At 51.5% G+C, this 26,460-nt stretch overlaps 1 protein-coding gene across 6 annotated transcripts in view; it reads left to right on the forward strand.

The window, feature by feature from the left end:
- The first annotated feature begins 223 nt into the window (after positions 1 to 223).
- The window catches only part of pbx4 (pre-B-cell leukemia transcription factor 4), a 31,704-nt gene continuing 5,467 nt past the window's right edge, over positions 224 to 26,460 (forward strand). The window contains exons 1-8 of one of the 6 annotated variants that reach the window (XM_066707775.1): positions 224 to 1,516; positions 7,400 to 7,507; positions 8,551 to 8,624; positions 18,776 to 19,020; positions 19,567 to 19,757; positions 19,986 to 20,121; positions 20,239 to 20,287; positions 24,344 to 24,438. In XM_066707775.1, the coding sequence (XP_066563872.1) occupies positions 1,332 to 1,516; positions 7,400 to 7,507; positions 8,551 to 8,624; positions 18,776 to 19,020; positions 19,567 to 19,757; positions 19,986 to 20,121; positions 20,239 to 20,287; positions 24,344 to 24,438 (1,083 nt within the window). In that variant the 5' untranslated portion in view covers positions 224 to 1,331. Of the gene's footprint in view, positions 1,517 to 7,399; positions 7,508 to 8,550; positions 8,625 to 18,775; positions 19,021 to 19,566; positions 19,758 to 19,985; positions 20,122 to 20,238; positions 20,396 to 22,913; positions 22,917 to 24,343; positions 24,439 to 26,460 lie in introns of all 6 variants that reach the window. The other 5 variants (XM_066707781.1, XM_066707780.1, XM_066707776.1 and 2 more) reach the window with 5 other exon arrangements.

The following is a 26,460-nucleotide window of genomic DNA, read 5'->3' on the forward strand; positions in this document are numbered from 1 at the left end:
TGTCAACTTGTGACGGCCCATCCGTACAAATCAGTGAAATGTATTGTTGATAAAGTATTAAAACATGTATTAAACTGAATGAATAACAGTATCTCAAACCAAATGTACAGACACACACATATGCAGACATTTGTACATTGAGGTATGCATAATAATAATAATAATAATAATAATAATAATAATAATAATAATAATAATAATAATAGTAGTAGCAGTTGTTAAAAACACCCCCCTAGCGGCCACACGCGGCGCTGCAGCCTGCCCGGAGCGATGACGTAGCGGCGAGTCTGAGTACGCGAGAGTGCGTGTGCGCTGGGAGTGGGAGAACGGGAAGGAGAGAGAGAGAGAAAGAAAGAAAGAAAAGAAAAAAGGAAAACCACGCCGACCAGCAAGCCAACAAGCAAGAGCTCGCCCGCCTTGGTTGGTCGGAGGACCGGAGCTCGGACTGTTTCTCAAAATCAGAATTATATTTTTCTCCGTTTTTGAAAAATATATTTTTCTTTTCTTTTTGTATCCCTCCTTCCTTCCTTCCTCTACTTTAGTTCCTGCGCGGAGAAAAGTGCAGCGACATGCGCCGCGCCGCCGCCGTCCCGGGCTCGAACTAGTTCCTGTGCGAGGAGGAGGAGGAGGAGGAGGAGAGCGGCACCGGGACCGGGAGGCTCTGCACACGGAGCCGAGCCGCGGCGGGTATCGAGCATCTGCGGGTCTGCCGGGTCGGATTAGTTATTAATATCGTCCCCTGCGTGCGGGCGGCGCGGTGGCTGCGGGTCTCCGGCCGCGCTGGTTGCGTGTGGCTGAGGTCCGGCCGCCGAGGCGGGGGTTGTGTATCGGTGTGATTGCCTGCGTGCTCTCCGTCTCTGGACGCACCGCTATGTGGCCGCCCGTCCGCTCGGCTCCTCGGTTAGCGGGAACAATGCCCCGTCCTGCGGGTCCTCTCTGAGCCCGCGCCGCTGGATGCAGCTCCAACCCGCCGCACGTCTCTCGTCGCCCCGCTTCTTCCCGTGCGCTGCCCCGCTCTCTCGCAGGGCTTGTTTTCGTCCTCCAGGAGCGGACAGTAGCGGCAGGCTCGGCGGCTGTAGCCTCTGCTAGCGACCCGTCCTCGGCGTGCGGCGCCTCCGCTCTCAGACACTTTGTTCTCCCGCACGGCGAGACCCGGGCTGCGGGTTTGAGCGGCTGTTTTTTGCGTGATTTGATTTCGTGCTGTGCGCGCACTCGGGCCGAGCTCGTCATCTGTGCGCTCTGACAGACACTCTTTTGTGCATTATTTTTGTGTTCCCTGGGAGAGACGGCGAGGTGTTTTTGTGGCTGGATATTTTGGTCTGCTTGTAAGTATGGACGAACAGACTCGTATGCTGGCTGGTCTCGCCGGCATTGGCGGACTATCACAGGGCGACGTGGGCGACCCGGACGCCGTGCGGAAGCAGCAGTCCCTGGGCCAGCCGCAGCAGGACATCGGGGACATCCTCCAGCAGATCATGGCCATCACGGACGAGAGCCTGGACGAGGCGCAGGCCAGGTGAGCTTCGGTTTCAAGACAGGAGGGGAGAGGGGAGGAAGGATCAGTTGACCGCAGACCGGCGGTGCATGCTCGAGTTATTACAGGGTTGATGTGAGTGCTTGTGTAATTGTAATAAAACGCTTAGGTTGTGCTGTCCGGGCTCCTTGAATTACTGGAACTAGCTCGTTTATCCGGGTCGAGACGGTGCGGATCACACACTCCTCCCTCGGTGTGTGAATTATTATGGTGTTGCCTCGCTGCACAACTTGACTCTAATGTTAAAAAATCATTTTCTTGATTTCTGTCTGTGCAACAATAACTGACCATGAGGACACCATGTATCGCGCAGCGTGTAGGTTCAGCAGCAAGAGCTACATTGTCGCGGTGGGCGCGTTGTTTTGGGGATGCGTGTGTCACACATGCGTGCCCGGGCTGGCCGCTCTTTGTGTACTTTAGTTTGCAATTTTGCAGTAAAGTACAGTAGCACTGCTGCGCACTACAGAGCACACCGAGTCTTCCTGGCGATCATTGTTTGCTGCTTTCCTGTTGACTTTGCTGCAAGTTGTAAACAACTGTTAGAAATGAGCGCATTGTTCAGACTCGTGTGTGTGTGTGTGTGTTTGTGTGTTTGTCGGTGTGTGTGTGTGTGTGTGTGTGTGTGGTTCCAGCAATACACACTGTGTGTGTCGTGTACAAGTTGCACTGAGAGAAGTAGGAAGGTTTGAACTTCGGAGGTGTAGTGTGTGTGTCGAGGCAGGTGTCATTTTTCTATGCGACCCGAAACCTGTTTAACTTGAAAGGTTTTTTCCTTTTGATTCTGATACTAATCAGTCTACCCCCTCCCCAGGTCAGAACAAATCCTACCCAAATACTGTGTACATATCCCAGGATCTCTTATTTTGTGTGAGACCTGTCCAAACAGCAACTACTTAACAATACATGAATGCAGACTTTGATGTCTGATGTTGGTCAACATTTACAATATATCACAGCAGAATCGTGTTAATAGTGGTATTGAAGCTGTAGTGTGTATACCCCCGGGCTGCACTGCTGTTGTGTACCATGCGTCTATATTGCTACAATGCACGTCCTCTGGGTGCTTGTAAAATGCAGACATGTATTATTGATATGAAGTTGGCTGGCTTTTTAAGATGGGAGGGTGGGTGTGCGTGTAAGATGGTTGTGTGCTTGTGTGTGAGTGTGTGCCATTTTGAGTTCAGTGTTAGGGCACTGCATGCAGACGGTGCTTCTCTCCGGCTGGATGTGAAATACAGTATCATTCAGGAGTGTGATTTTATTGTTGTAGATGGGGCATTCATTAAGATGCATTAGCCCGGGGGGAGGGGGAGAGCGGTGTGTTGTGCAGTGATCACAGACTGAATCATACACGACAGGTTCAGCCTATTAAATCGCCTAGTACTGCGCCGAGTCCAGTCCTCCTATATCTGTGCATTGCCACGCACAGCCCCCCGCCTCCCCTCTGGATTTTAAGGTCCATTTTGGGGCGGATATTGACATTTTATTCTCAGTCAATATTTAACACGTCTATATTTATCTCGCATTGGTAGGTGTGGCTGTTACATTATTATAGTATTGTTGTATTGTGTGTATTTGGGGATGTCCTTTTTAAACGCATCACACTGTCCTGGTGTGTACTGGTATGTTTCTTCATCGTAGAGAGGGGAGCTGAGATGGTTTGAGGGCCTACGTGTAGAAATGGACAACTGTGCACAGTAATACCCTACAGCGCCTCATTTACACAAACCCCATTAACGTGGCCGTGTGAATGAGGGGCTCCACACAAGCGGCTGTGTCCGTCCGCTGGCTCATCTGCATAGACAGCAGTTTCGCACCCGCCGACAATGGCTTCAGCATTAGCGAGGACCGGCCACATGTCTTTTGTGTGGATGTGTGGCTGGTGTGAACCGGCCGGGGTGTCTCAGTCAACACACCGGCCAAATGGTCCTTCGTGGGCCTGTAGACACTGAGGGACCTGCCATGACCTCTCCGTCTGAGCGTTAACACACCGCCGTGTCGGGTATTGAAACGGGCCGTGTTCACTCAGCCCGCACACGTGTGTCTGGGACTGCCCGGGCTGTGAACACGACGACCCCCGGATAGTAACCCGTGTTGGGCCGGGGGACCCCCTCTTCTCCGGGGTTTGTTTAAATGCATCCCTGGTCTCGCTGTGGTGACGGTGGACAAGTTATGACACCTCAAATAGGGACTTTCATATCATACAAATCAGAATAATAAATCCTCCACAGAGTAGTAGTATTACTATTTGAAATGGCTGGCTAGGCCGTTAGGCGTAATTTCACTGAGTACCGTTTGACCACCTGGTCCCCTTAATTAATTCCCCCCCCCGTGATTGTGAGGCTGCAGCGGCTCGATCAATCCGGTGGACAGAGGCGCCTGTCCGCGCAGCTGCCGCTAATTGCGTTTCTATTAATGAGCTGCGGCCCGGCTGTGCACGCGTTATAACGACCGGCAAATTCATTCATTTCTCCGCAGTTTCATAAAATGCAAACTTTGTTAATAGGCCGGAAAAGCATTTCGTATTAAGATAATGCACTTTGAAAATGTGGTTAAGACGTTGGGGTATCTTCTAAAATCAGACCCTGCTCTCTATTTAACATTGTTTTTGGTGCACAACTTCAGCTAACGTTATGATCGTTATATTTGACATTTGTAGTCTTTTGTAAAGTTGTCTGTACAATTTTGCACGCCCTGCAAAAAAGAGTGCTCGCAATTTGCAGTTTTAAAATGGCCAGAATTTTACAACAATCACATACAATAAAACGGAATAATAAAATGCAGTCAAGTAGCAGTATAGATAATCACCGTTCACTCTATAAATATGGACACGTTCAGATATCTGCTTATGGTTTTATTTGATTTGATGATGGACTTTGCGTTACCGTTTTAAAAACGCTTTTCAGGTTTGAAGTGACAATCCTTTCAAGGTATAATCAATCCAACACGTACTTTAACTACTTCACCTAGCCAGTAACTTTACTCCAAATCAGAGGGATCATTTGTCTATTTAACAAAACAACTGGATGTTCCCTCCTGCTATTTATTATTGCCATGCACTGGTATCTGAGTCTCCATATTTGCACAACTCCAAGGACATCAAAGCCAGAGTTGTAGTCCTCATTCAACCTGTAGACTCGGAGTAACGTGTAGAATTGTATTTATTTTTTAGAGATTTCTGCTGCTTCTAGTAGTGTCTCTCTGTTGATCTCTCCATCCATTCAGAGCCAGTAACGTGCTCTGCTGAGGTGTGGGCTTCCTTCTTACATACAAAGAACACATTTTAAATATTTACATGAGAGTAGTGATAGCAGGAGGTGAATTTGAGACTGTCCCCCCTGTGTTGTAACTTATTGTCTTGTGTAGTTGCAACAGATCCCAAACTGTGTGTGTTGGGATGGGTATCGTGCGTCCCATATAAATTTGAAATTTATGAGATTTTTCTATTAAGACTAAAAGACACACGGCCAATCTTTGACTGTGAGAGTGGTGTGTGTGTGAGTATTTTTCTGTATGTATATAGTTGTGTGTCTAGTTCTGTGTCTGCTTGTGCATGTAGCTGTGGGGTTGTATGGAGTTTGTGTCTGTGGGTGGGTGTGTGTGTTGGTGTTGGGGGGGGTGTGGGTCCGGTCATGTTGGCGCCAGGGTGGATGGCAGGAACAGCCCCTGGGCACACTCACTCCGCCAGCCAGGTCACATGACCACGGTGAGCACGCTCACTCTGGGGGGTGGGGGAGGAGGAGGGTTGGGGGGTGCTGTGACACAGGAGCCCTCTGTCTGCCCCTGGGCCCCCCCGGCCCTCTCAGCGTGACTGGAGCACAGGGCTGCCCCCAGGCGCTCAGAGTTATATTTAATCTGACGGTCTGTCTGCTCGGGAGGCGTCTGTGTCTGTCTGCCCGTGTGTCTGAGCAGTTGGTCTCTCTTCCTCTTTCTTTCTCTCCCTCCCTCTCTCTCGCTCTCTACAAAACATGCCCAGCAAAGGCACAAGAAACCCGTAGCTCTCATCTGTGCATCTCTTTCCGTCTATCCATTTATCAGTCTATTTATCCCCCTGTCTGCAGCACGTGCATCGTCAAGGCAAAGGAGCTCTCTGTCAATGTATCAATCCATCTCTCTCTGTCTCTTTATTTAGCTCTCTATTCCTATCTGTCTGGATCGATCTATAGGATGTACAGCACAGGCCGTGGGAGCCATCGATACATCTGTCCATCTGTCCAGTAATCTGTCTGTCTCTGTCGATCCAGCCACACACTGATGAAATTGGTGTCAGATGAGGCTTTTTCTTTTGCTTTATTCCTCCCTCTCTCTCATGTGTTCTGTTTATTCCAAAGTCATGTGTGGGGGGGGCAGGGAGAGCACACGAGAGATGCAGTCTCTAGTTTCCATGTTGAGAGATGTTTATTTTAACTTTGCCACTCTACTGAAAGATTGTAAAACTAAATAACAGTTGAGGCGACTTCCGGCTCAATGCACAGCAGCACCAGAACCGACCCACGGATTACCGACAGCATACGGCAGAAACGGACCCCCACCCTCCACCTGTGACCCCAATTGGAAAAGTACAATTCTAAAACCAACAAAACTGTAAAGAACACACACACCATAAAAACATCCATAAAAACACAACCCCCCCCCCCAGTGCTCCTGTAAATGGAGACCAGAGAGATGAACGGAGAGCAGTTACAGGTATGACAGGAGTTCGTGGCACACAGGCCCTCCCACAGCGCCAGTCCAGTCCTACTCCAGCCCCGCCAGGAAATAAGCGACCCGGCACCTCTATCTGAGAGACACGGTCTGCGAGGGAGTGGGGAATCCTGCAGGAGTTGCACAAATTCCCTTCTGGGTGTGAGGGGCGAGTGGTTGTGTTGCTGGTGTGCAGGCAGCGGCTGACAGGATGTTAGTACTGGAGAGTGAGAGAGAGCTGGAGCCCAACGACACTGAAGTGCAGTGAAGTGCAGTGGGGATGCTGTTTGCAGGCAGAGATATTGCACTGTGCACTGTGTGTGTGTTTAACCCCCATCTCTGCAGCTCACCTTCACTGTTCCTAGAGATCAGTATACAGACTGAATACAATATAAAATAAAATGGTTAGCTGGAGTTTAAAAATAAAGTTTGGGAGGAGGACAACCCCCACTCACACTTCACCCTGCTCCAAACACAGCCAATCAGAGACACCCTCCAGTCATGCTTCATCCTGCTCCGAACACAGCCAATCAGAGACACTCTCACTTCCATAGCAGTGCATCCATGCTCCCTGTTACTTTAACTCGGAACCACATCCCTCTGCTGCCCCCCACGGCGGGTCCTGATGGCCTCGTCCTCGTGGCCAGGCCCTCGCGCCCTCAGACCAGCGGGTTCGGCCCGAATCAACTCCACTACTTCAATCACTGCCTTCTCCCACTTTCTGTCTGAACTACTGCAATGTCATTAAATTTATCCAAGCAGCAGAACCAGGCAAGGCCTCAGACCTGGGACTGTATTTAGAGCTCTCCCCATAGAGCCTTCAGGACCAGGGCGGGCTGGATGGCTTCCTGTGCTGGAGTGTCAGTGATTTTCTCTCTCTCTCTCTCTCTCTCTCTCTCTCTTCCTCTCTTGTCCCGATCAGAACCCTGTATTTTGACTGTTTCCTCTCTGAAGAGAAGGATCCCGCTAGTGAAAATAAATACAATTAAAGCATGGAAGTAGAAATAACCTCTACATGTCTGTAAAACCGCACTCTGCTGCAGTGTGGAGGTGTGTTGCGCTGCGGGTGGGGAGGGATGTGAGGGGTGTTGCTTCACCTGGGGGTGTGGGGAGGGATGTGAGGGGTGTTGCGCTGGGGGTGTGTGTGGTGGCTGCTGATGCGTGCGCGTGTGCCCTGTGCAGATCCTGGCGTGACGACCGGCTGCACTGGGGGGCGGGAGAGGACCAGGCCCCCCCACGGGACACGGGGGGCGCGGCGGGGGCCGGTCTGCCGCTCAACTTCCAGCACAGGTCAGTACTGACCGGGCACACGCACACTGCATCCGCCCTCCATCCCTCCATCCCTCCATCCCTCACCCCCTCCTTCACTTCCCAGCGCTGGTCAGTACTGGCCGGGCACACCCTGACCTCATTGTTCCCCCGTCACTCTCTCCCTCCCTTCATGCATCCTTCTCAACCCCCCATGGACAGTGACAGGCTGGGGGGGCAGTGCATGTTTGTTTGTTTGTTTGTTTGTTTTATTTTCAGTATCATTTTTGGGGTATTATTGATTAAACTCACACAGGTGCACACAGGGACCTCGAGGCAGAACAGAAGAGAGCTGGGTTGGAGAGGAGGGACGGGTATCCTACTGCTGTGAATAAAGTGTCAGTTTTCAGCCGATTACACTGTGCAGGACAGAGACACAGTCCAGTGCAGCAGTGCCATTGCACAGTACAGTAATGTTGTGTTGTGACAGTCAGGATGTTGAGTCAGTATCTTTAAAACATTAGAACCCCCCACCCCCACACACACACACAGACCCCCCCCAATGCAAGTGTGCTGGCTCGCCTCCCAGTTGAGCTCCTCGTTACTTAATTGAATCGTTAATTATGTAACACGATTTGCTTAATCAGACCTTTGCAGTTAATTTTTTTCCTTTCGGTTTTTATTTGTACTGCTTTTCTTTCATTCATCCATTCATACCTTTTCTTTCTGTGGTCCTGTGCTTGTGTACGTGGCTGTCAGAGTCCAGGTGTGCCGGGACTGGCCCTGTTGATCGGACACTAATGACTCTTACCTGGGAGTGTTAAGCACTGGCGTGTGGGTGTGTGCGTTTGTGTGCACCGCGCCACACCTAACCTCAGACCCAGTTTGGCCCCGTGTCTGGGCCCTGCTGTTCCCTCGGCTGTGTAGAGTAAAGACGGAGGAATCGTGGACCGGCGCCGGGAGTCGGACTGTGGTTCTGGTGCTCAGCCTGGGTCTGGCTCCGTCACTGATCTCTCTCTCTCTCTCTCTCTCTCTCTTTCTCTCTCTCTCTCTTTCTCTCTCTCTCCCCCTCTCCTCTTGGACAGGAAGCACGCTCTGAACTGCCACCGAATGAAGCCCGCGCTGTTCAGCGTCCTGTGCGAGATCAAGGAGAAGACAGGTGAGCCGCCAATCGATCGATCTGTTTGACCAGTGCAAAATATAGATACGGCGTATATATATATATATCGATCTGATCGGTTTATCGGGGTGATGGCTCTCCAGAGGGGGGGTACGGCCGGCCGATTTGCTATATTTATGGATTACTGTTATTATGTTCATCGGGTTGGCTTGTGGGTGAACGTGTCGATCGGTCGGGCGATTGATCTCTTAACAGGTGTATTTATCGGGCTCGTGGGCTGATATTTTTGTCTGTGCTGATTAGAGCTGGTTTATTGATCAGGCCAGGCGGTTTGGTCCGTTGATTGGGCAGGGTATGGCTCGATTGATCTTCCGACAGCGGTGATCGGTTGGGTTATAGATCAGTTTGAACACGGCCTGCGGCTCTGGCTGCTGTTCCTGCTGTTATCAATATCTTTCTCGTAATTATTAAAATATGAGTATAATATTATGGCAGAACAACGAGCGGTTTAAACCACCTATCTCGCCCTCCGTAGGTCTCTGCCCCCCCACCCCTCTCCCTGTCAATCACCCTCTTTTCCTGACTGCTGATTGGCCCAGAAGGAAGGGGGGAGGGGACGGGTGAGGGGGTAGGGGGTCTCCGGTCGCCCTGGCAACACGCTGTCTTATTTACCTCAAGTCGCTCTGTTTGATTCCCTCGTTCAGCCCTTTAGCCCAGAGAGAGAGAATAAATGAAGGCTGATGGGGGGAGAGGGAGAGAAGGTTACAGAGGTGGGCGGAGGGATGGAGAGAGCGAGGGGAGGGTGGTGAGGGAGAGTGGACGGGGAAAGATGGAGGGAGTGGGAGCGATAGATGGGGATGGAAGGGAGATAAGATCGAGAGCGAGGAGGAGGAGGAGGGAGAAGAGCATTAGGGGCTTCACTACGGACACGTGTTGACGGGCAGCTCCCTGCAGGGTGGCTGGTCTGTGGACAGACTGATAGAGGATAGATAGAGAGTGAGCAAGGGAGATCTGTTTAACGAGAGGGGGATGGAGGAATAGATCTGTTTAAGAAGATAGAGAGAGGGGCAGGGAGAGATCTGGTTAAAAAAAGGGGGGAGAGATATCTGTTTAACATGGGGTGGAGAGATCTGTTAAACGAGAGGGGAAGGGAGAGATCGGTTTAAGAGAGAGAGGGGGAGGGAAAGATCTGTTTAACAGTGAGAGATAGGGGGAGAGATAGGTTTGTACCCCTTTATTATTTTATTGTATCTGTAAGTGCTTTGGCATACCTGTGTAAACATTTGAATTTGGGAGACTAGTTTGGAAACCCTCCTCTCTCTCTTGCTCCCTCCCTCCCTCTTTCTCTTTTCTGTCCCTTTTAAACTTAATTTTTTGCATCCACTCTGTCCTTTCCTTTCCCTCCCCCTCTCTCTCTCTCTCTCCCTCTTTTCCCCTCTCTCCCTCTTGAATAAGACAAGCAAGGGACCCAGTGCTTTGATATGGTAATAGAGGAAGGAGGGGGGGTGCCACAGAGGGAGGGAGGGAGAGAGAGAGAGAGGGATGTGGGGGAGGGGTGGTGAATTCCTGAGAGAGCAGTGTGCAGGATTGTTTTCATTGTTAAGGAAATGTCCCCTCACATATGCCAGGTCTCTCCCTCTCTCTCTCTCTCTCTCTCTCATCCCTTTTCTGTGCTTTCCTTTATTTTCCCTCCTCTCTCACTCTCTCACTGTACTGAGGTATTGGACCCCCCCTCTCCCTTTGTCATTGCAGTGCTAGTGTCCAACTCACTCTGCACAGTGTTGCTGTGTTGGAGTCCACTCCCTTTTGTGCATGGTCTTGTGTCTCAGGTGTATTGTCTCCCTGTCGAAGTGTGTCTGTGCATATTATACCTACACACACTCTTGCACCCACGCTTTCTCTCACCTACACACACATCTTCACACTCTCTCACAACTACACACACACACACCTAAACTCTCTCTCACACACACACACACAAATCCCAGTAAGGAGGGAGTGTGTGATTAATGGAGAGCAATGCGAGAGCAGCTGGGACGAGCACTGAGCCTGCTCGCACCTCTGCTACTGTCCCTGCCGCTCACTACACATGCTACACACGTGCTACACACTCGCTACACACTCCTCAGCCCGTATAACAGCCAGTCACTCTGAAGCAGTCCAGTCCAGTCGGAGTGCGGTGAGGGCTGTGTGAACTACAGTACTGGGGTGTGCGACTGTGCGTGTCTGTGTCTATATCTGTGGATGAGTACATCTGTCTGTGTGTGTGTGTGTTTGTCATTGTGAGTGTGTGTGTGTGTGTGCGCGAGAGCGGGGTGTGAGTGCGTACGAACTGTGATTGATGAGGTTCAGTTGCTGTGGTAATGGCCCTCTGCCTGTTAGCAGCTGGCTCGCTCGACAGCTGATAGCAAGCAGGCCTGCCGTCACCCTGACAGCCTCACCCCTCCCCCCCGACATGGAGCCCTCTGACTGGGGCCTTGCAATCACCCGCTGCCCCTGCTCTGGCCTTGGCCTAGCTCTCGCTCCGTGTCTTGTCTGTCTGTGTGTGTCCGTGTCTGCGTGTGCGCTCTGTGCGTCTGTGTGCTGCCTGGCTCTGTGTTTCTACTCTCCATCTCTCTCTCTCTCTCTCTCTCTCTCCACTGGCAGTCTCTGGGCACTGTTTATTTATTGTATTATTATTTGTTTTAAATGTTTGAGGAACACGCAGTCCATGGGTGTCTTGATTCATGTGAAAAAGGATACAGCAGCTGGGAGTAGATTGATCCATATAATTGTGAATTATTAAACATTTGTCAATAATATGAAATGGATTTTTATTAGAACCCATATATTTTACTAGGTTACTCTAATACCCACTGACTCCAGTCCAGTCAGTGACTCTGCAGCAGTCCAGTCCAGTTAATCCACAGTAGCAGTAGTTTCTTCCAGTTTTCTCTTCCATTTCCTCCTCCACACTCTGTTCTTTCTCTCCCTCCCTCCCTCTCTCTGTTGACGTGCAGTGTTTGTGTTGTGTTGTAGTGACAGTGTTTGTGTAGGCAGGTGTGTGCGTGCCTGTCTCCCTCCCTCCCTCTCTCCCTCTCTCTCTCTCCTGATTTCCTTCTCTTTACTCCTGTCCTCCCCTCTCTGCCTCTTGTTTCTGCGGTGTCCCTCCCCTTCTGTCCTCTCTCTCCCTCTGGTTCCCTCCCCTCTCTTCCCTCGTCTCCCTCCCTCTCTCCCTCTGCGTGTCTGGGGGCTAGCACAGTTCGTTAAGGATTGCCCCGTCTCTTTAATTAATGATATGTAAATTTCCCTTGGATGGATTGCATTACCATGTGTGGGGGGGGAGGGGGGGCTGTGCCTCTGCCTGTAATCCAGCCTAATTAAAGCTTAATTAACACTGATGCCTGGCTCTGGGTGTCGGCCCAGCTCCACTCAGCACTGACAGCCAGCAGACAGACGCACGCTCACACTCACACTCACAGAGATATGTGTATATGTATTTACACACACATGTGTATATGTGTGTGTATGCAAATATATATACATATGCACACACACGCACTCACACAGATATATTTATACACACTCGTGCACAGAGATCCATGTACACACACAGCCATAGTGGTAGAGGCCTCTTTGTGTTGCTGTGCAGGTGTTTGTCCGTGACACATTCTGCTCCGGCTGCAGTCTGGCTCGGCGGCTTCACAGAGGCGTGTCGCTGCGTGTAAAGATCCCGGGACACGGAGCCTCGCCCTGGACCGCAGGGGGCGCTGCGCAGAGCCGCTCTGAACACCTGCAGCTCGCCTGCCTTTCTTACTGCCACTACAGCATGTCAGGTGCTCGTCCACCCTCTGCTTTGGCCGACTGTGTCCCTGACAACCGAGTCGTAGCCCGTTGTTGTCGCTAGTGGTGGCCATGTCAAAATGTACGCCACTCCGGGTACCTGCTGTGTCAGGAGCATCCCGCACCGAGTCCCAGTGTCCTCCCAGCCCTGCCAATGCGCTGTACAGAGCCCCCCCATGCAGACGCACCACGGACGCACCCTACGGAGGCCTGTATTGAGGCCCGGTGTGCGGCAGTTCCCGGGCGTTAGTAAGACGCTACTCGAGGCATGGTTATGCGTACAGATTTTATTTTGACAGAGTGCATGTGATGACAGCGAGAGACTCATCTCTCCACTCCACTGCGCCCATTATTCAACACTAATATTGGTGCAGAGGTGGGCCCTTAGACCGGGGATCGGTTAATTCATCGGGTAATTAGCTAATTGTGTTAATTAGTTAATGAGTCTGTGGCTGTGGGGTGAGGTGATTGGGGGGCACTTGTTTGTGATAGAGACACACAGAGATGCGGAGGCAGACACGCCTCTGGACCTGTATATCAACACTTCGGCAGCACTGTAGCTCAGTCAGGCCAACAAAGCTTTTCTGGTTTTGTATTGGGCTTGTGTGTGTGTTGATGTGCTGCAGTCCAGTCTAGTCAGTGACTCTCCCTTTCTCTCTCTCTCTCTCTCTCTCTCTCTCTCTCTCTCTCCCCCTCTCTGTTTTATTGCTTTACTTCAGTTTCTCTCTCCAGTTTTCTCTTTTCTCTCCCATGTTGGTAACCTTCTCCCCTCTGTTTCCCTCGCTCTGGGGTTCTCCCCTCCTCTCCATCCTTTTTCTTCCTCTCGCTTTCTGTCCTTCCACGACTGTTCACAATCTGTTCTCTGCTCCCTCATCTCTCATTCCTTCTTCCAACATCATTTCTTTCTCCCTCTCCTTTTGTCCTTTTCCCCCCCTCTGACATCCAGTCCTGCCTTTTCACTTCTTTATCTTTCTCCCCCCTCTCCTTCTCTCTGTCAGGGGTTGATATTGTTAGTCAGAGATCTTGTCCTCTTCTGTGTCTCTTAGGTGCTTATCTCTCTGCAACAGAGCTGTGTGTGTGGGGGGGTGGGGGGAGCTGTGTGTGTGCATATGCGGTTTGTCTCACACCTGTCTGTGTGGCAGGGCGTGTGTGTTTGTGTGTGGGAGTTTGTGCGTTTGAGATGTGTGTGTGTGTGAGGTCAAAACTGAGGTTGTGAGTGACAGATGGTCAGGTCAATTAACGTGACCCCCAACCCTCAACCCCCCAATCTGTCCTGGGGGCGACAGGGCTGCTTTGTCACGACAGCAAGACGTGGAGGTGCAGGGGGGCAGTGGGGTCAGGGTAGTGGTGTGTCGGTCAGCCAATGCAGGGGCGGTTTGCTCCAGCCCCGTGCGACTCTCTGTGTAAACTGTCCAGTGCTCTCAATCCTGAGCTCCTCAGCAGGTCCCGTGTGCGCGTGCGTGCGTGTCGGGTATCGGGGTGCCACACACTCCCCCTCGACATCATCATAGAGATGAGCCTGGATTGAATACACGCATGCACAGGTATTCATTCAGACACACGCCTCACACACACATGTACAAACACTTTCAGAGAGAGGGAGAGAGAGAGAACGAATGAGAAGATTAAATGGGGGCAGTTGTGAACTTTGTCGCGCTGTTTTAGGTGCAGTTTGCATGTGTGTGTGCCCGTTGCGTGTCTCTCTCCTGTGCTGTGCTGTTAGTCCTCTGCACTCCTGTCTGCTGTACTGCATGATGTTGTACAGGGCTGTGTTATGCTATACTGGGTTGTGGTGCTGTGCTGTACTGGGCTGGGCTGTTCTGCTGGGCTGGGCTGTTCTGCTGTGCTGTACTGGGCTGGGCTGGGCTGTTGTCTGTCATCATTCTCGTTCTGTGTTATAAATGAGAGGAGCTCCTCAGAACTACTGCTTAATTGCCACCTAATTTGCATAACTGTGCAAATTAATGACCTCTCAAATGAGCATTCATTTTTCACAAGGTCTTTAGGAGCTCCTTAAGAGCCCAGTGTAATTAAAACAGGAGGCAGGAGCCCGTGCCAGGCCAGGACTGCCACACTGCGCCTGCTCCCCCGCCCCCCCCTCCGTCTCCTCCTCTCTCTCTCTCTCTCTCTCTCTCTCTCAACACTCGCTTGCGTGCGCACATAGACACACAGTCAGGCAGGTGGCTGATCTGTGGATCTCCAAAATTTAGCAAAACAACAGATCCTTCCACTTTTCCACTTTCTTCTATGCAGGAGATGGAGGGAGAGGGAGGTAGAGAAGCAGATCGCTGGTGAGGCCTTGTGTGACTGTGTGCAGGAGCAGTCAGCAGGACAGAGACGCTGCTTAACACACATAAGAGACTTATGTACTTAACTGCAACCTCTGCTGTCGGCAAGACATGCGCAACATGCAGCGCAGCCTCCGAGCCCTGCTATTGCCCTCGACCTCTCCCTCTGCTATTGCCCTCGACCTCTCCCTCTGCTATTGCCCTCACCCTCTCCCTCCTCTCTGCCCCCCTTCCTATTGCCTTCTCCTTCTTTTTCTCCCTCTCCACTCTTTCTTCAATCCTCTATCCCTATCTTCCACCCTCACTCTTTTTCTCTGCCTTCCTCTTCCTCCCTGTCTCTCCCTCTTCCTCCTTGTCCCTTTCTCCCTCTTCCTCCCTTTCCCTCTTCCTCCCTGTCTCTCCCTCCCTCCCTCTTCCTCCTCCTTGTCCCTCTCTCCCTCTTCCTCCCTCTCTCTCTCCCCCCAGTGAAAGGCAGTCAATACTCTGGGGACCTGATGCAATTAAAATGCTAATCCGGTCTGTCTGGAGAGAGGCAGCTCTGACAGTATGAGGGATTGCAGTTCCCTGAGCAGGCTGGACGGAGAGAGGGAAGGAGGGAAGGGGGAGGGAAGGAGGGAAGGGGGAGGGAGGGAGGGAGGAAGGGGAAAATGGTGAGGGGGTGGTGGCAGGGGGGTTACAAGGAGACAGAGCTGGAAAAAGAAAGGGAGGGGGGGTAGAAGAGATGGGGAAGGTGGACGGCTTAGCCTCTGTACTCTATTCTGTACTGCACTGTCGACTGTACTGCACTATACTACACTGTACTGTAGACTTTACTCCACTGCACTGTAAGGAAGTCTTCAACATCCACTGCACTTTAGGTAGACTAGAGTACTAATCAGTACAGTGGAAGACGTCCTTACAGTACAGTACAGTGTAGTATAGTGCGGTCCAGTGTAGTGTAGTGTAGTACAGTGCACTGTAGCTCTGTGCTGTACCCAGAAGCACTTGTCTCTCCACAGAGCCGCACTGATCGGTGCTCAAGCTGTGTGCGGTGCGGTTTGCTGTACTGTGTGTGTGGACACACTGACTGTACGTTCTCTATATATAGTGCGTGTATTGTTTTCATCTGTAGTTTATAAGGTGTGTACATCTTTGTATTGTGTGATTATAAATAGAAATATTAAATACAAAATGAATGTGTATGTACACAGATGTATATATGGATTATGTAGGATTTGCTTGTATGTTGTGTGTGTGTATAATGTGTGTAATGCGCGTGTGTGTGTAATGCGCGTGCGTGTGTGTGTAATGCGTGTGTGTGTTTATACAGTGTGGCGCGTGTGTCACTGGAGTCGGTAGTTTGGTCTCCAGGGCGACGCTGGGCTGTGCTGGGTACTGCGACAGCTGGTTAGCGGGGCGGAGCAGAGAGAGAGGGAGAGAGGGAGGGAATATCTGCGTTTACTCTCGTTCAGTTCATCCTGATGAATGGGCTGCAGGGGGCTACTGACAGGAGAGAGAGAGAGAGAGAGAGAGAGAGAGAGAGAGAGAGAGAGAGAGGGCAAGCAAGAGACACGGAGAGGGTTGCTGGAAGTGGAAGGAAGAGAAACAGGAAGAAGATGGAGGAAGAGGCAGGAAAAGGAACAGGAAAGCGGGAGAGAGATCAAAAGGGAGAGATAGAGAAATGCCTGCCTCTCTCTCCCCCCCAAGTTACTCTTTTCCCTGCCCCTTGGCCTCCCTATTCTCCACAACACTCCCCCCCAATCTTTCTCTTGCCACTCCACTTGCCGTGTGCTTATGTGTGAGTAATTAACAGTAATCAGTGTTTAATTACGGTGATTAAACGAGTCACAGGAAATTAAGCTGCAGCTGGGGCCAGGGGGGCGTGCGGGGCGCCTGGGGGGGGCAGGGGGCAGCGAGGTGTGGCGTTGGGGGGAGCGGGCTCGGTGAGACTGTGCCCTTGGCATCGTGTGAGCCGTGCCAGCGTGTGAGGGCGGCGGGACGCGTCTGGGTGAGGAGAGAGTCCCGCCCTCAGTCTGGGGTGCTAGAGTTCGACTGGAGCATTTATACAGAGAGAGAGCGCGGCAGCAGTGCGGGGCTTCGGTCCTCCGTGTCTGTTATCGTTTCTTTGCAGACTCCCCTTCTCAGAGCGACTCGGTTGTCACAAAATACACGTTAAAACAAATGTAAATAAAAACAAATGCACGCACATCTCTGCGTATAGATGGCCTGTGACGGAGGGCCAGTGGCTGCTGCTGTTGCTGAATCCGTCAAGGTTTTATCTCATTTAAAAGTTTTAGGTTTCAAAATAAAACCCAACCCCCGTCTGGCCCCACAGCCACGATGTGAACCTGGAACTGCAGTCCAACAGTCGGCCTCTCTTGGACTCGCCGGCTGCTCCAGCCCCCCGCCGCTCTGAGCGCGTCGCTGCTGGTAGTAGTAGCCGCTGCACTATTAGTAGTAGCTGTTGCAGTACCTGACCTCCCTCTCTCTCACTGACCATCTCTTTCTCCCCCCACTTAGCTAAAAGTAAAGACCTTCCCCTATTCCTGAACCCTACCCTCCCCCCCTCTCGGTCGTGCAGTGACAGGAAGCAGCCTGTCCGGGCCCGTCTGTGTGCAGTGGGTGCCGTGGGCGGGGGGCAGCGCGAGGGGGCCGTGTCAGTGCAGGTTTCAGTGCCGTTTACGTTCACGGACCCCACTGTGGTGTCGAGTGCGCTGTGTTGCATTGCACGGTGCGGTGTTGGTGTGTCAGGTCCCATGTGGATCGGCCAGGTGGCTCGGGAACCGTGGGCTGGGCCGGGGTGCTGCACTGTGGCCGAGTGTCAAAGCAAAGCACTTCAATACGTGGAACCAGTTCAGCATCGTGTGTTTGAGGACAGGACTCTCAGGAATGAGGAGAGAGAGGCCTGGTCTGAGCGTGTGTTGGAGGATGAGGCTGGGAGAGAGGGAGAGGTAGAGGGGAGGACTAGGAGAGAGAGGCAGGAGAGTGGGAGTTTTGGAGAGGAAAAGAAAGAAAGTGTGAGAGTGAGAGGCAGAACAAGACAACAAACGAGAGCAGGAGAGGGAATGAGTGTAGGACGGAGGGGGGAGGGGGGAGGGGGGGGGGGTGTAAAATTTTAAAAAGCCAGAATGAGGGAGGCGGGGGGGTAGAGAGAGGTCAGAAGTTCACGCGATTCTGGCGGCTGCATTCCACAGCAGTGAGAGAGAGAGAGGGAGAGCGAGGGAGAGAAAGAGGACTGCACAGCTCAGAGATCTCAGGAATGTGGGGTTGGGGGAGGGGGGACGGGGGGGCTGTGGGCTACAGAGGGAGAGAAACTTCAAAAAAGAGAAACTGAAAAAACGAAAGGTTGAGGCCTTGTTTTTCAGCAGCCCCTCCCTCCTCCTGTCAGCCACTCCCTCCCTGATGCTCGGCCTGAGCGCAGGTACTGTTCAGAGTGGACTAGAGAGAGAGAGGAACCAAAGATCTGAGGGCTCCTCTCCTCTCGGACTCGCTCCTCTCTCGCCATCTTTTGGTTTGTTTTTGTTTGGTTGATGCCAGTATCCACGGCAACCAAGTGTGTGGCGGCCTGTGGTGCGAGAGAGTAAACGGGGAGTAAACGCACACAGGACGAGCAGGGTTTACTACCGCAGGGCTCGGGAGTCGGCACTGTGCGGTACCGGGCCAGAGACCCGGCTGCGCTGTGCTGGTGTTGGGGGGGTGGGGATGCGGACAGGACCCTGAGTAAAGGACCTCTTTACGGCTCAGTTTGTATGCAGTGCTGGTAGTTCCTGTTTCCAAAGCGGTGGCAGAGTGCCGCCTGCTGGTCCTGCCGGGAACTGCAGCTTTGCTCGGCTAAAAACAACCTGAACAAAATCGAGAGAGAGGTCCTGTCTGCACTACAGAGCCCCCCCCCCCCCCCACGCTCCTGATTAGCACTTAGGAGCACTTTTAGGCAACTGATGTAGTTTAAATGTGTAGTGTAGATAGGACCATAGAGAGTGATTTAAAATAAATATATATTTTTTTATATGGATGAAAAGCAGCACAGAGATGGTTATGCACAGTAGTGGACACTCCAGTATATTAACGCTGTCCCTCTCTCTCTCTCTCTCTCTCTCTCAGTGCTCAGTATTCGGGGGGTGCAGGAGGAGGACCCCCCCGACCCCCAGATCATGCGTCTGGACAACATGCTGCTGGCGGAGGGAGTGTCTGGGCCAGAGAAGGGGGGGGGCTCGGCGGCAGCAGCAGCTGCGGCGGCGGCAGCTGGGGGGTCGCCAAACGATGGCAGCATAGAGCACTCGGACTACAGAGCCAAGCTGGCGCAGATCAGACAGATCTACCACTCGGAGCTGGAGAAATACGAGCAGGTGAGACGCACGCACGCACACACACACGCCTAGAGAGACGCGCACGCACACAAACACACTCCTAGAGAGACGCGCGTACACAAACACACGCCTAGACAGACGTGTACACACAAACACACGCCTAGACAAACGCACACGCACAAACGCATGCCGAGAGAGATGTGCACACACACACGCCTAGAGAGACGCGCGTACACAAACACACGCCTAGACAGACGTGTACACACAAACACACGCCTAGACAAACGCACACGCACAAACGCACGCCGAGAGAGACGCGCGTACACAAACACGCCTAGAGAGATGAGCACACACACACAAACATGCATGCATACAGACGCACACTCCTAGAGAGAGAGAACAAGAGAGACGCACAGAGACAGGTGCGATATACACCAGGTGAGATCCTATAAACGCACACGGATACACACCTATAGTGAGACACACATCCAAAACAAGCTATTACTTATTTTCTGTCTGTGTCTGTCCATTTCCCTCTCCCTCACTCTCTTTCCTCTCTTCCCTCTCTCTCTTCCCCCCCCCCAGGCATGCAGCGAGTTCACGAACCACGTGATGAACCTGCTGAGGGAGCAGTCGCGCACGCGGCCCATCTCGCCCAAGGAGATCGAGCGCATGGTGGCCATCATCCACAGGAAGTTCAGCTCCATCCAGATGCAGCTGAAGCAGAGCACCTGCGAGGCGGTCATGATCCTGCGCTCACGCTTCCTCGACGCCAGGTCAGGGGTCCGAGCAGAGCATGTGTGGGAAAAGCACTGGGGCTGAGAGAGAGAGAGCGAGAGAGACATTTATCTAATATGAAGTACAGAACGCAGTGCAGGATTCTGGAATGTTTCCCTTCATTAGCACCGCTCTTTACTGACCGTGCCTTTCTGTGCTCTTCCCGTGTGTGTGTGTGTGTGTGTGTGTGTGTGTGTGTGTGTGGGTCCGTGTGTGCGTCTCTGTAGGCGCAAGCGGCGTAACTTCAACAAGCAGGCCACCGAGGTGCTGAACGAGTACTTCTACTCGCACCTGTCGAACCCATACCCCAGCGAGGAGGCTAAGGAGGAGCTGGCCAAGAAGTGCGGCATCACTGTGTCTCAGGTGAGGGGGGTGCATCGAGGAGGGAGTGGGGTGTGTGGAGTGTCTGTCTGTGTCTGTGTGGCTCTGTGTGTGTTAGAGTTCCTCTTGTGATGCTCTGGTCTGTCATCTCCCCCCCAGGTCTCTAACTGGTTCGGCAACAAGAGAATCCGTTACAAGAAGAACATTGGTAAGTTCCAGGAGGAGGCGAACCTGTACGCCGTAAAGACCGCGGTGGACGCGGCCAGTGTGTCCGCTCAGGCTAGCCAGGCCAGCTCTCCGGCGACGCCCAACTCAGGTACCGTGCCCCCCCCACCACCACCACCACCACCACCACCACCACCACCCCCCGGCCCCCCCACTGACTGACTCTCACTCACGCACACCTCACCTGCCTCTCTCCGCACAGCACCGCGCGTCTCCTCACAGGCAACAGAGACACTGACAGACACGAGAGAGAGAGAGAGAGAGAGAGAGAGAGAGATGCACAGGAGCACACGCGTACATGTCAATGCCTGCGTACATGTCAATGCCTGCACACATCACACGCTCTCCCACACACACAAAAACACACTGCAGTCGTTCACTCTCTCATGCTGTGTAGCTGTAGACACACTGTATACACACACCATATAGACCTGTACAAACATGCAGAAGATACTGCGCACACAGACACCCATGCACTCGGTGATGGAGGGATTATACTCGTGTTTAATTATACAATCGCACAACCACAGTGGACACACACACACACACACTCTGTAGGCACACTGACACAGACAGACAGACAGACAGACATGCAGAGGGACAGACGACAGACAGACAGACAGACAGACACGTCCCCAGTTGGAGAGCTGTGGGTCACTTGGTTGAGCTGTGTCCTGCCAGTGTAGTCAGTTAGTTGATAAACGTCTGGTTCTGCCCAGTCCAGTCAGGCCCAGTGCATTAAGAACAGACCCAGCTATCTGAGCAGTCACTGTCGTTATTGGTATTATTATTATTATTATTATTATTATTATTATTATTTATGTTCATCAGCTTTTTGCTCTTGCAATCTTTTTTCCTGGCCGTCCGTCTGTCTGTCAGTCAGTCTGCTTGCTTATCTCCCTCCCTGTCCTCTGTAACACTTGTTCACAATTTGCTGCATACAGTGTGTGTGTGTGTCTGTGTGTGTGAGAGAGAGAGCATATGTGTGGGTAAATTGTATGTATACATGCATCTGAATGCTTGTGTGTATATATATTTGTATGTTTATATCAAGTATATATTAACATCCCAGCTTAGAGATTTGCCCTGGTCTTGCCCTGTCTGAGAGCTGTGCGTCTCTGTGGTGTGTACCCTGTGTGTGGGGCTTGCGTGCCAGCGTTGTGTGTCGCATTGTGTCAGGGACGGCACAGAGAGTTCTGCGTGTTTCTGGAGACCCTGAACAGGCTGCCACCAATGGCTTGGCTGCAACACCCCCCCCCCCCGCGTAAACATACACACACTTGTACACAAAACACACTTGTAAAGCATACACTCACATGCTTGCAAAGACACACACACACACCTGTAGATGACTGTATCCATGGTGAACACAGATGTGTGTGTCTGAACTGCCCCTGGACACGAACTAACACACACTTTTAATAGTTTAAATACCCCCAAGTTCTCAGTGTGTGTTTTGTAGGTGATGATGATAATGATGACAGTAGGCTTCAGGCAGGGGACAGCTATGGTGAAGTGCAGTGAGGCAGCGCTGTGTTTAGCAGCAGTGTGCTGTGTGGTATTGGTGAACAGGTCTGGGACTCCAGTTTGCCTTTGTCCAGCCGGCACTGGGCTGCAGCATTGAGTCAGCCTGGCATTTGATAGTTGCAGTACAGAGAGCGACGGTGCATGTTTGGGTTCTAGTTCCACCAGTTACTTAATTGGCTGAATTATAACTTCTCAAAAAGTTGAAGAACAGTTGAAAGGATGCCTTGGCTGGAATCTGGCTGCAGTGGGAGGCCAGTGACCCCCTGAACAACAAACATAAAAACATTGACAGTCTGACATTGTTCTTTGCTTACATTGGATTTGTTTAAATAGGTGATTTGTGCAGGTGTGTTGTTGCGTTGTGTAGTGTTGGGTGTGTGTTCTTGCCTGTCTTAGCTTCTCATCTTTCAGTTGCTTTCATTAATTATTTTGCTTGATTGTTAATTTGGGAGGAAAGACACACACAGACACACACGAAGACAGACACAGACACACATTCACTCACTCACTCACACACACTCACACACGTACTCACACTGACTGACCAGCTCTCTCTCAAATCCCTCCCTCCTTTTCCTGCCCCCCTCCAACACATGCAGCACTGGGACACACACACCAAAGTGGAGACACCATTGGGGGTGTAAGCCAGTCCTGTACATGCACCCCCATTCAGAGACGGAGGGATAGAGAAGCAGGCAGGAATAGAGAGAGGAAGAGTGAGGGACTGATGTAGAGAAGGAAGGGTGGGATTAGTGTTCAGGGTTTCACTGGAGAGACGGAGGCAGTTTGGGGGTAGGGTCTCCATAACAGTACAGCCCTGGATAGATACACTAGAGTCCAGCAGGGTCTCAGCCCTGGTCCCGAGAGACACAGTCCAGTTCAGCAGGGTCTCGGCCCCGGTCCTGCTGTACTGGACTGTAGCTCTACAGGACCAGGGCTGATGTGAATTGAGATGTATGTAAGTCATATGTAAACATGCACAAACATGCTATCCACATATACACAGAAGCGCGCACATACACACACACACACACACACACACACACACAGAGTTACTCCTATCTCGAGGCTCCTGGTGAGAGCAGGTAGGAGCAGTTGGTTGGAGTTGGGCCCAGTCCTCCTGGTCTCAGCAACAACATCCATTGTGTTGTGTTGTTGTGTTGTTGTGTTGCATTGTATTCTGCTGTACTATATATGATGCCATATTGTGTTGCACTGTGCATACCTGTGACGCTGTGTGCTGGTACAGAGTCGGCCTGCAGTGGCAATGGGACTCCAGGGCCGCCCCCCCCCACTCCACTCTCCACTCCTGGGGGAGGTGGCTGCAGTTTCTTCTGGTTGTCACTATATTTATGTGTGTGTGTGTGTATCTATCTTCCGGGAGCCCTGTGATCATCAGACCCAGTCAGTGCGGCTCTGAAATCGACTAGTCTGGACTATTTCAGGCTTCTCCTTTTTTATTATTGCAGTTTGATGGTCTGAGAGTTCAGTTCCAGATTTCACTACTGGGAACATAAATCTGCAGTCTTAAGTCTGGCTGAGAACTGTATACTTATTCTTAATAGTTAACTTGTTAATTTGGTTAATTGATTAATTAACTGAAGTGGGAGCTGAGCTGGTGGGTTCGGAACGGGGTTCAGTCAGTCACTGTGGTCATGCCAGCGAGGTCATGGGGGCTAGGGCAGGGGTCCTAGTCTGCTGCTTCCCCTCTGTTGCTTAATTGAGCTTTTAACAAGTTGTTAGCAGATAATGAAGCATAATAGTCCAATTAACCAATTAGGTAATTGTGGAGCACAGCAGGCCTCTGGCTCCGGGGCTGCAGGACACCCAGCTGCTTCAGCAGCTCCACTCAGGCCATTCTGAACATCTGCACGGTTTCTTCTCCCGTCTGTGTTTTCTGAAGTGCTGGTGGACGGTCGGTGACCAGTTTTAATATGAATTCCTTTTTACTTCTCTCTTCTTTGCGTTGGTTTGTGCACTGTCTCTGTTCCCCCCCAAGGGGCTTAATTGCTTGGCGTTGTTAGAGGAGGAGTCAGATGGCCTGTGTCGACTCCAGGTCTTAAGTGGTCGCTAACTGAACGGTTATATTTCTATTTCTTCATTGAATTGTATACCTTGAAAAAGAGACGCCTTGGCTCGGGGAGCAGAAGCCAAGCCCACATGTCCTGATGGCACCCCTATAGAGCACCTTCCCTGTGGCACTGCCTCTGCCCCCCTGGTGTGCTAATAGACCCTGGGCATATTATTACAAGAGAGCGGGAGTATTTAGACGGGGGGTATTATAAAATTGGACTGGGGTATTTCACTATTGTAGGCGTTTTAAACCAAGGGGGTATTAAGGGGTTGTGGTATAACTGGAGTGCATACGGGGTCGATTGGAAGAAGGGTAGCAAGGCCAGGTAGAGTAAGAGGAACATGCACTGCAGCCGTGACCTCTGACCTGGTGACCTGTGACCCGGGCGGGGCCTGCGCGGTCCAACGGGTCGTGATTGGCTGCGTGTGTCGCCCGCAGGGTCATCGGGGTCATACAGCGTGGCGCTCGGTGGGGAGTCGTTCCTGGGCGTGCGTGCGCTCAACGGAGACGCCTTCTCAGGCGCACAGACGCAGGTAGGCACTGAACCCCAATAATCACCCCGGGGACACCCCAAGAAACCCACCTGCCCCCTGTGAGCACTCCCACATTCAATCCCTGTCCCATTGGACCCCCCCAAACACCCCTATAGACACCAAATGATGAGCCCTATAGATGCACCAAATTCAAATGACCCTAACATACACCCCTAAAGCCACCCCTGACTCCACTATCCTCATATCCCAGCATTCACCCCACTATACTTCCCAAATACCCTAATAATTATCCCCCCCTTTGGAATATAGTGAGGAGGAGTGTGGGTTACAGTCACAGAGCCTAACCATGTTAAAATGAGCAGCCCTCCCATGACACCTGCTCAATACACCAAGCACAGAAAGGAGCAGGCACCAACACACCAGGACTCCCTTCGGGTGCAGCTCCCGGGCCTGGCACAGACACTGAGATGCGCACTATGGTGCGAAGGGAATCCTGGGTGCTGGGTTGTTGCTGTTCTGAAGTGTCTCTGGGGTGTGTGCTCATCTTGATAAGGAGTGTGAGGTGCAGTGCCTGTCTCCTGGTTTGTGTTCCAGCCCAGATCTCCTAATTGCTTCGATTAATTAATTAATTGCCTGTGGCAAATGTAACCCTTCCCTTCAAAGGTCTCCAGAATGTTACACACATCCTTCTGTATTTTGTGTGTGTGTGTATATATGCATGCAATTATAGCACTAATTGGCTCAATTAAGTTATCTAAAATGTCAATTAGGTAGTTCAATTAATCAGTTCAGCTGGAGTGAAAACCAGGAGATCATGTGGCCTCCTTTCAGGACTGGATGGGAAAAGCACTGGTGTGGACAGGAGTGCATTTTGTTCTTTGTAATACGCCCTACAACCCCATCCGTCCCTCCGTGTCTCTCTCTCTCTCCGTCAGTGCAGTGTGGTGTCGGTGTATCAGTGGTGTTTCTGTGCCCGGTCTGTGGGTGTGTTGCTGTTCTCTCTGGCTCTGCTGTGGGGTGCTGTGGTTGTGGTGGCCAATCTGTGTTTTATGAACTCTATGGTTCCGGTCCATCTGTGGTTCTTGCTGTTGTAGGAATGGTGCTCTGCTCTGGGATTGTATACAAAAACTCACAACCCTTCATTAAACTTGGACTGTGTGTGTGTGTCTGTCCTCTTGGTAAACTAGGGAGTGTGCAGTTCGGTTTACGTTTTAATGGGTCTCTGTCAAGATGATTTGTTTTGTTGTGGTGTTCTGGGTCTGTTGTGTTTCTGTGGTGGCGGTGTTTGTTTGTTGGGTTTGTTTTTGTAGAGGAGCAGAGAGCTCTGTAGACTTGGACCCGCAGGCTCAACACACTGGTTGCATTTTAGTCTTTCTGTTGTATTCTATTGGCTTGACCCCTCTACTACACACCCCTCCGCAGCCTCGCTGGAGACCCCCATCTGAGGGAGACCCCACCTGGATTGCACAGTGTATTTATGATTGTGAATGTTGTCCTTGGTGCTTGGTGGCCGTCTCCTGGTATCTTGAGTGCTGTGCTGTAAGAGGTGTAAGGGATGGTGCAGATTTGGAAGAGATTTTTTTTTTTTCTTGTGGGGGTAGTTGATGATATCAATCTGCTGTTTTTAATCACAGTGTCTGTCTGTGTGTCTGTCTGCTCATCTCGGGATTCCTCTTCATCATTGGTCATGCCTCAGTGGTGATGATAATTAATAGCAGTATCAGTAAGTATGTAGAGAAATTATTTTACGTGTGACTTGCAGAGACGAGGACAGGTGACCCAGAGCCGGCGGACGGCCCTGGTCCTGCAGAGCTGCAGGGCCCTTCGTGTCCTTGTTTGTTACAGTGCAAATCGTTAACTGCCTAATTGAGCTGATCCAGTGATTGATTGTTTAAAGAGCCTTGAAACCCGCAGGACTATGGCTCTCGAGGAACAGCGTTTGAACTAGAGCATCAGCTACTGTCTTGGACTGTGTGCGCATCTATCCGTCTGTCTGTCTGGTTCTCCCAGAGAGTGACAGAGCCCTGTGTGTCTGTCTGTCAGGGAGTCTACTGAGTGACA

The sequence above is a fragment of the Amia ocellicauda genome, chromosome 7, assembly GCF_036373705.1.
Source record: "Amia ocellicauda isolate fAmiCal2 chromosome 7, fAmiCal2.hap1, whole genome shotgun sequence".
NCBI lineage: Eukaryota > Metazoa > Chordata > Actinopteri > Amiiformes > Amiidae > Amia > Amia ocellicauda.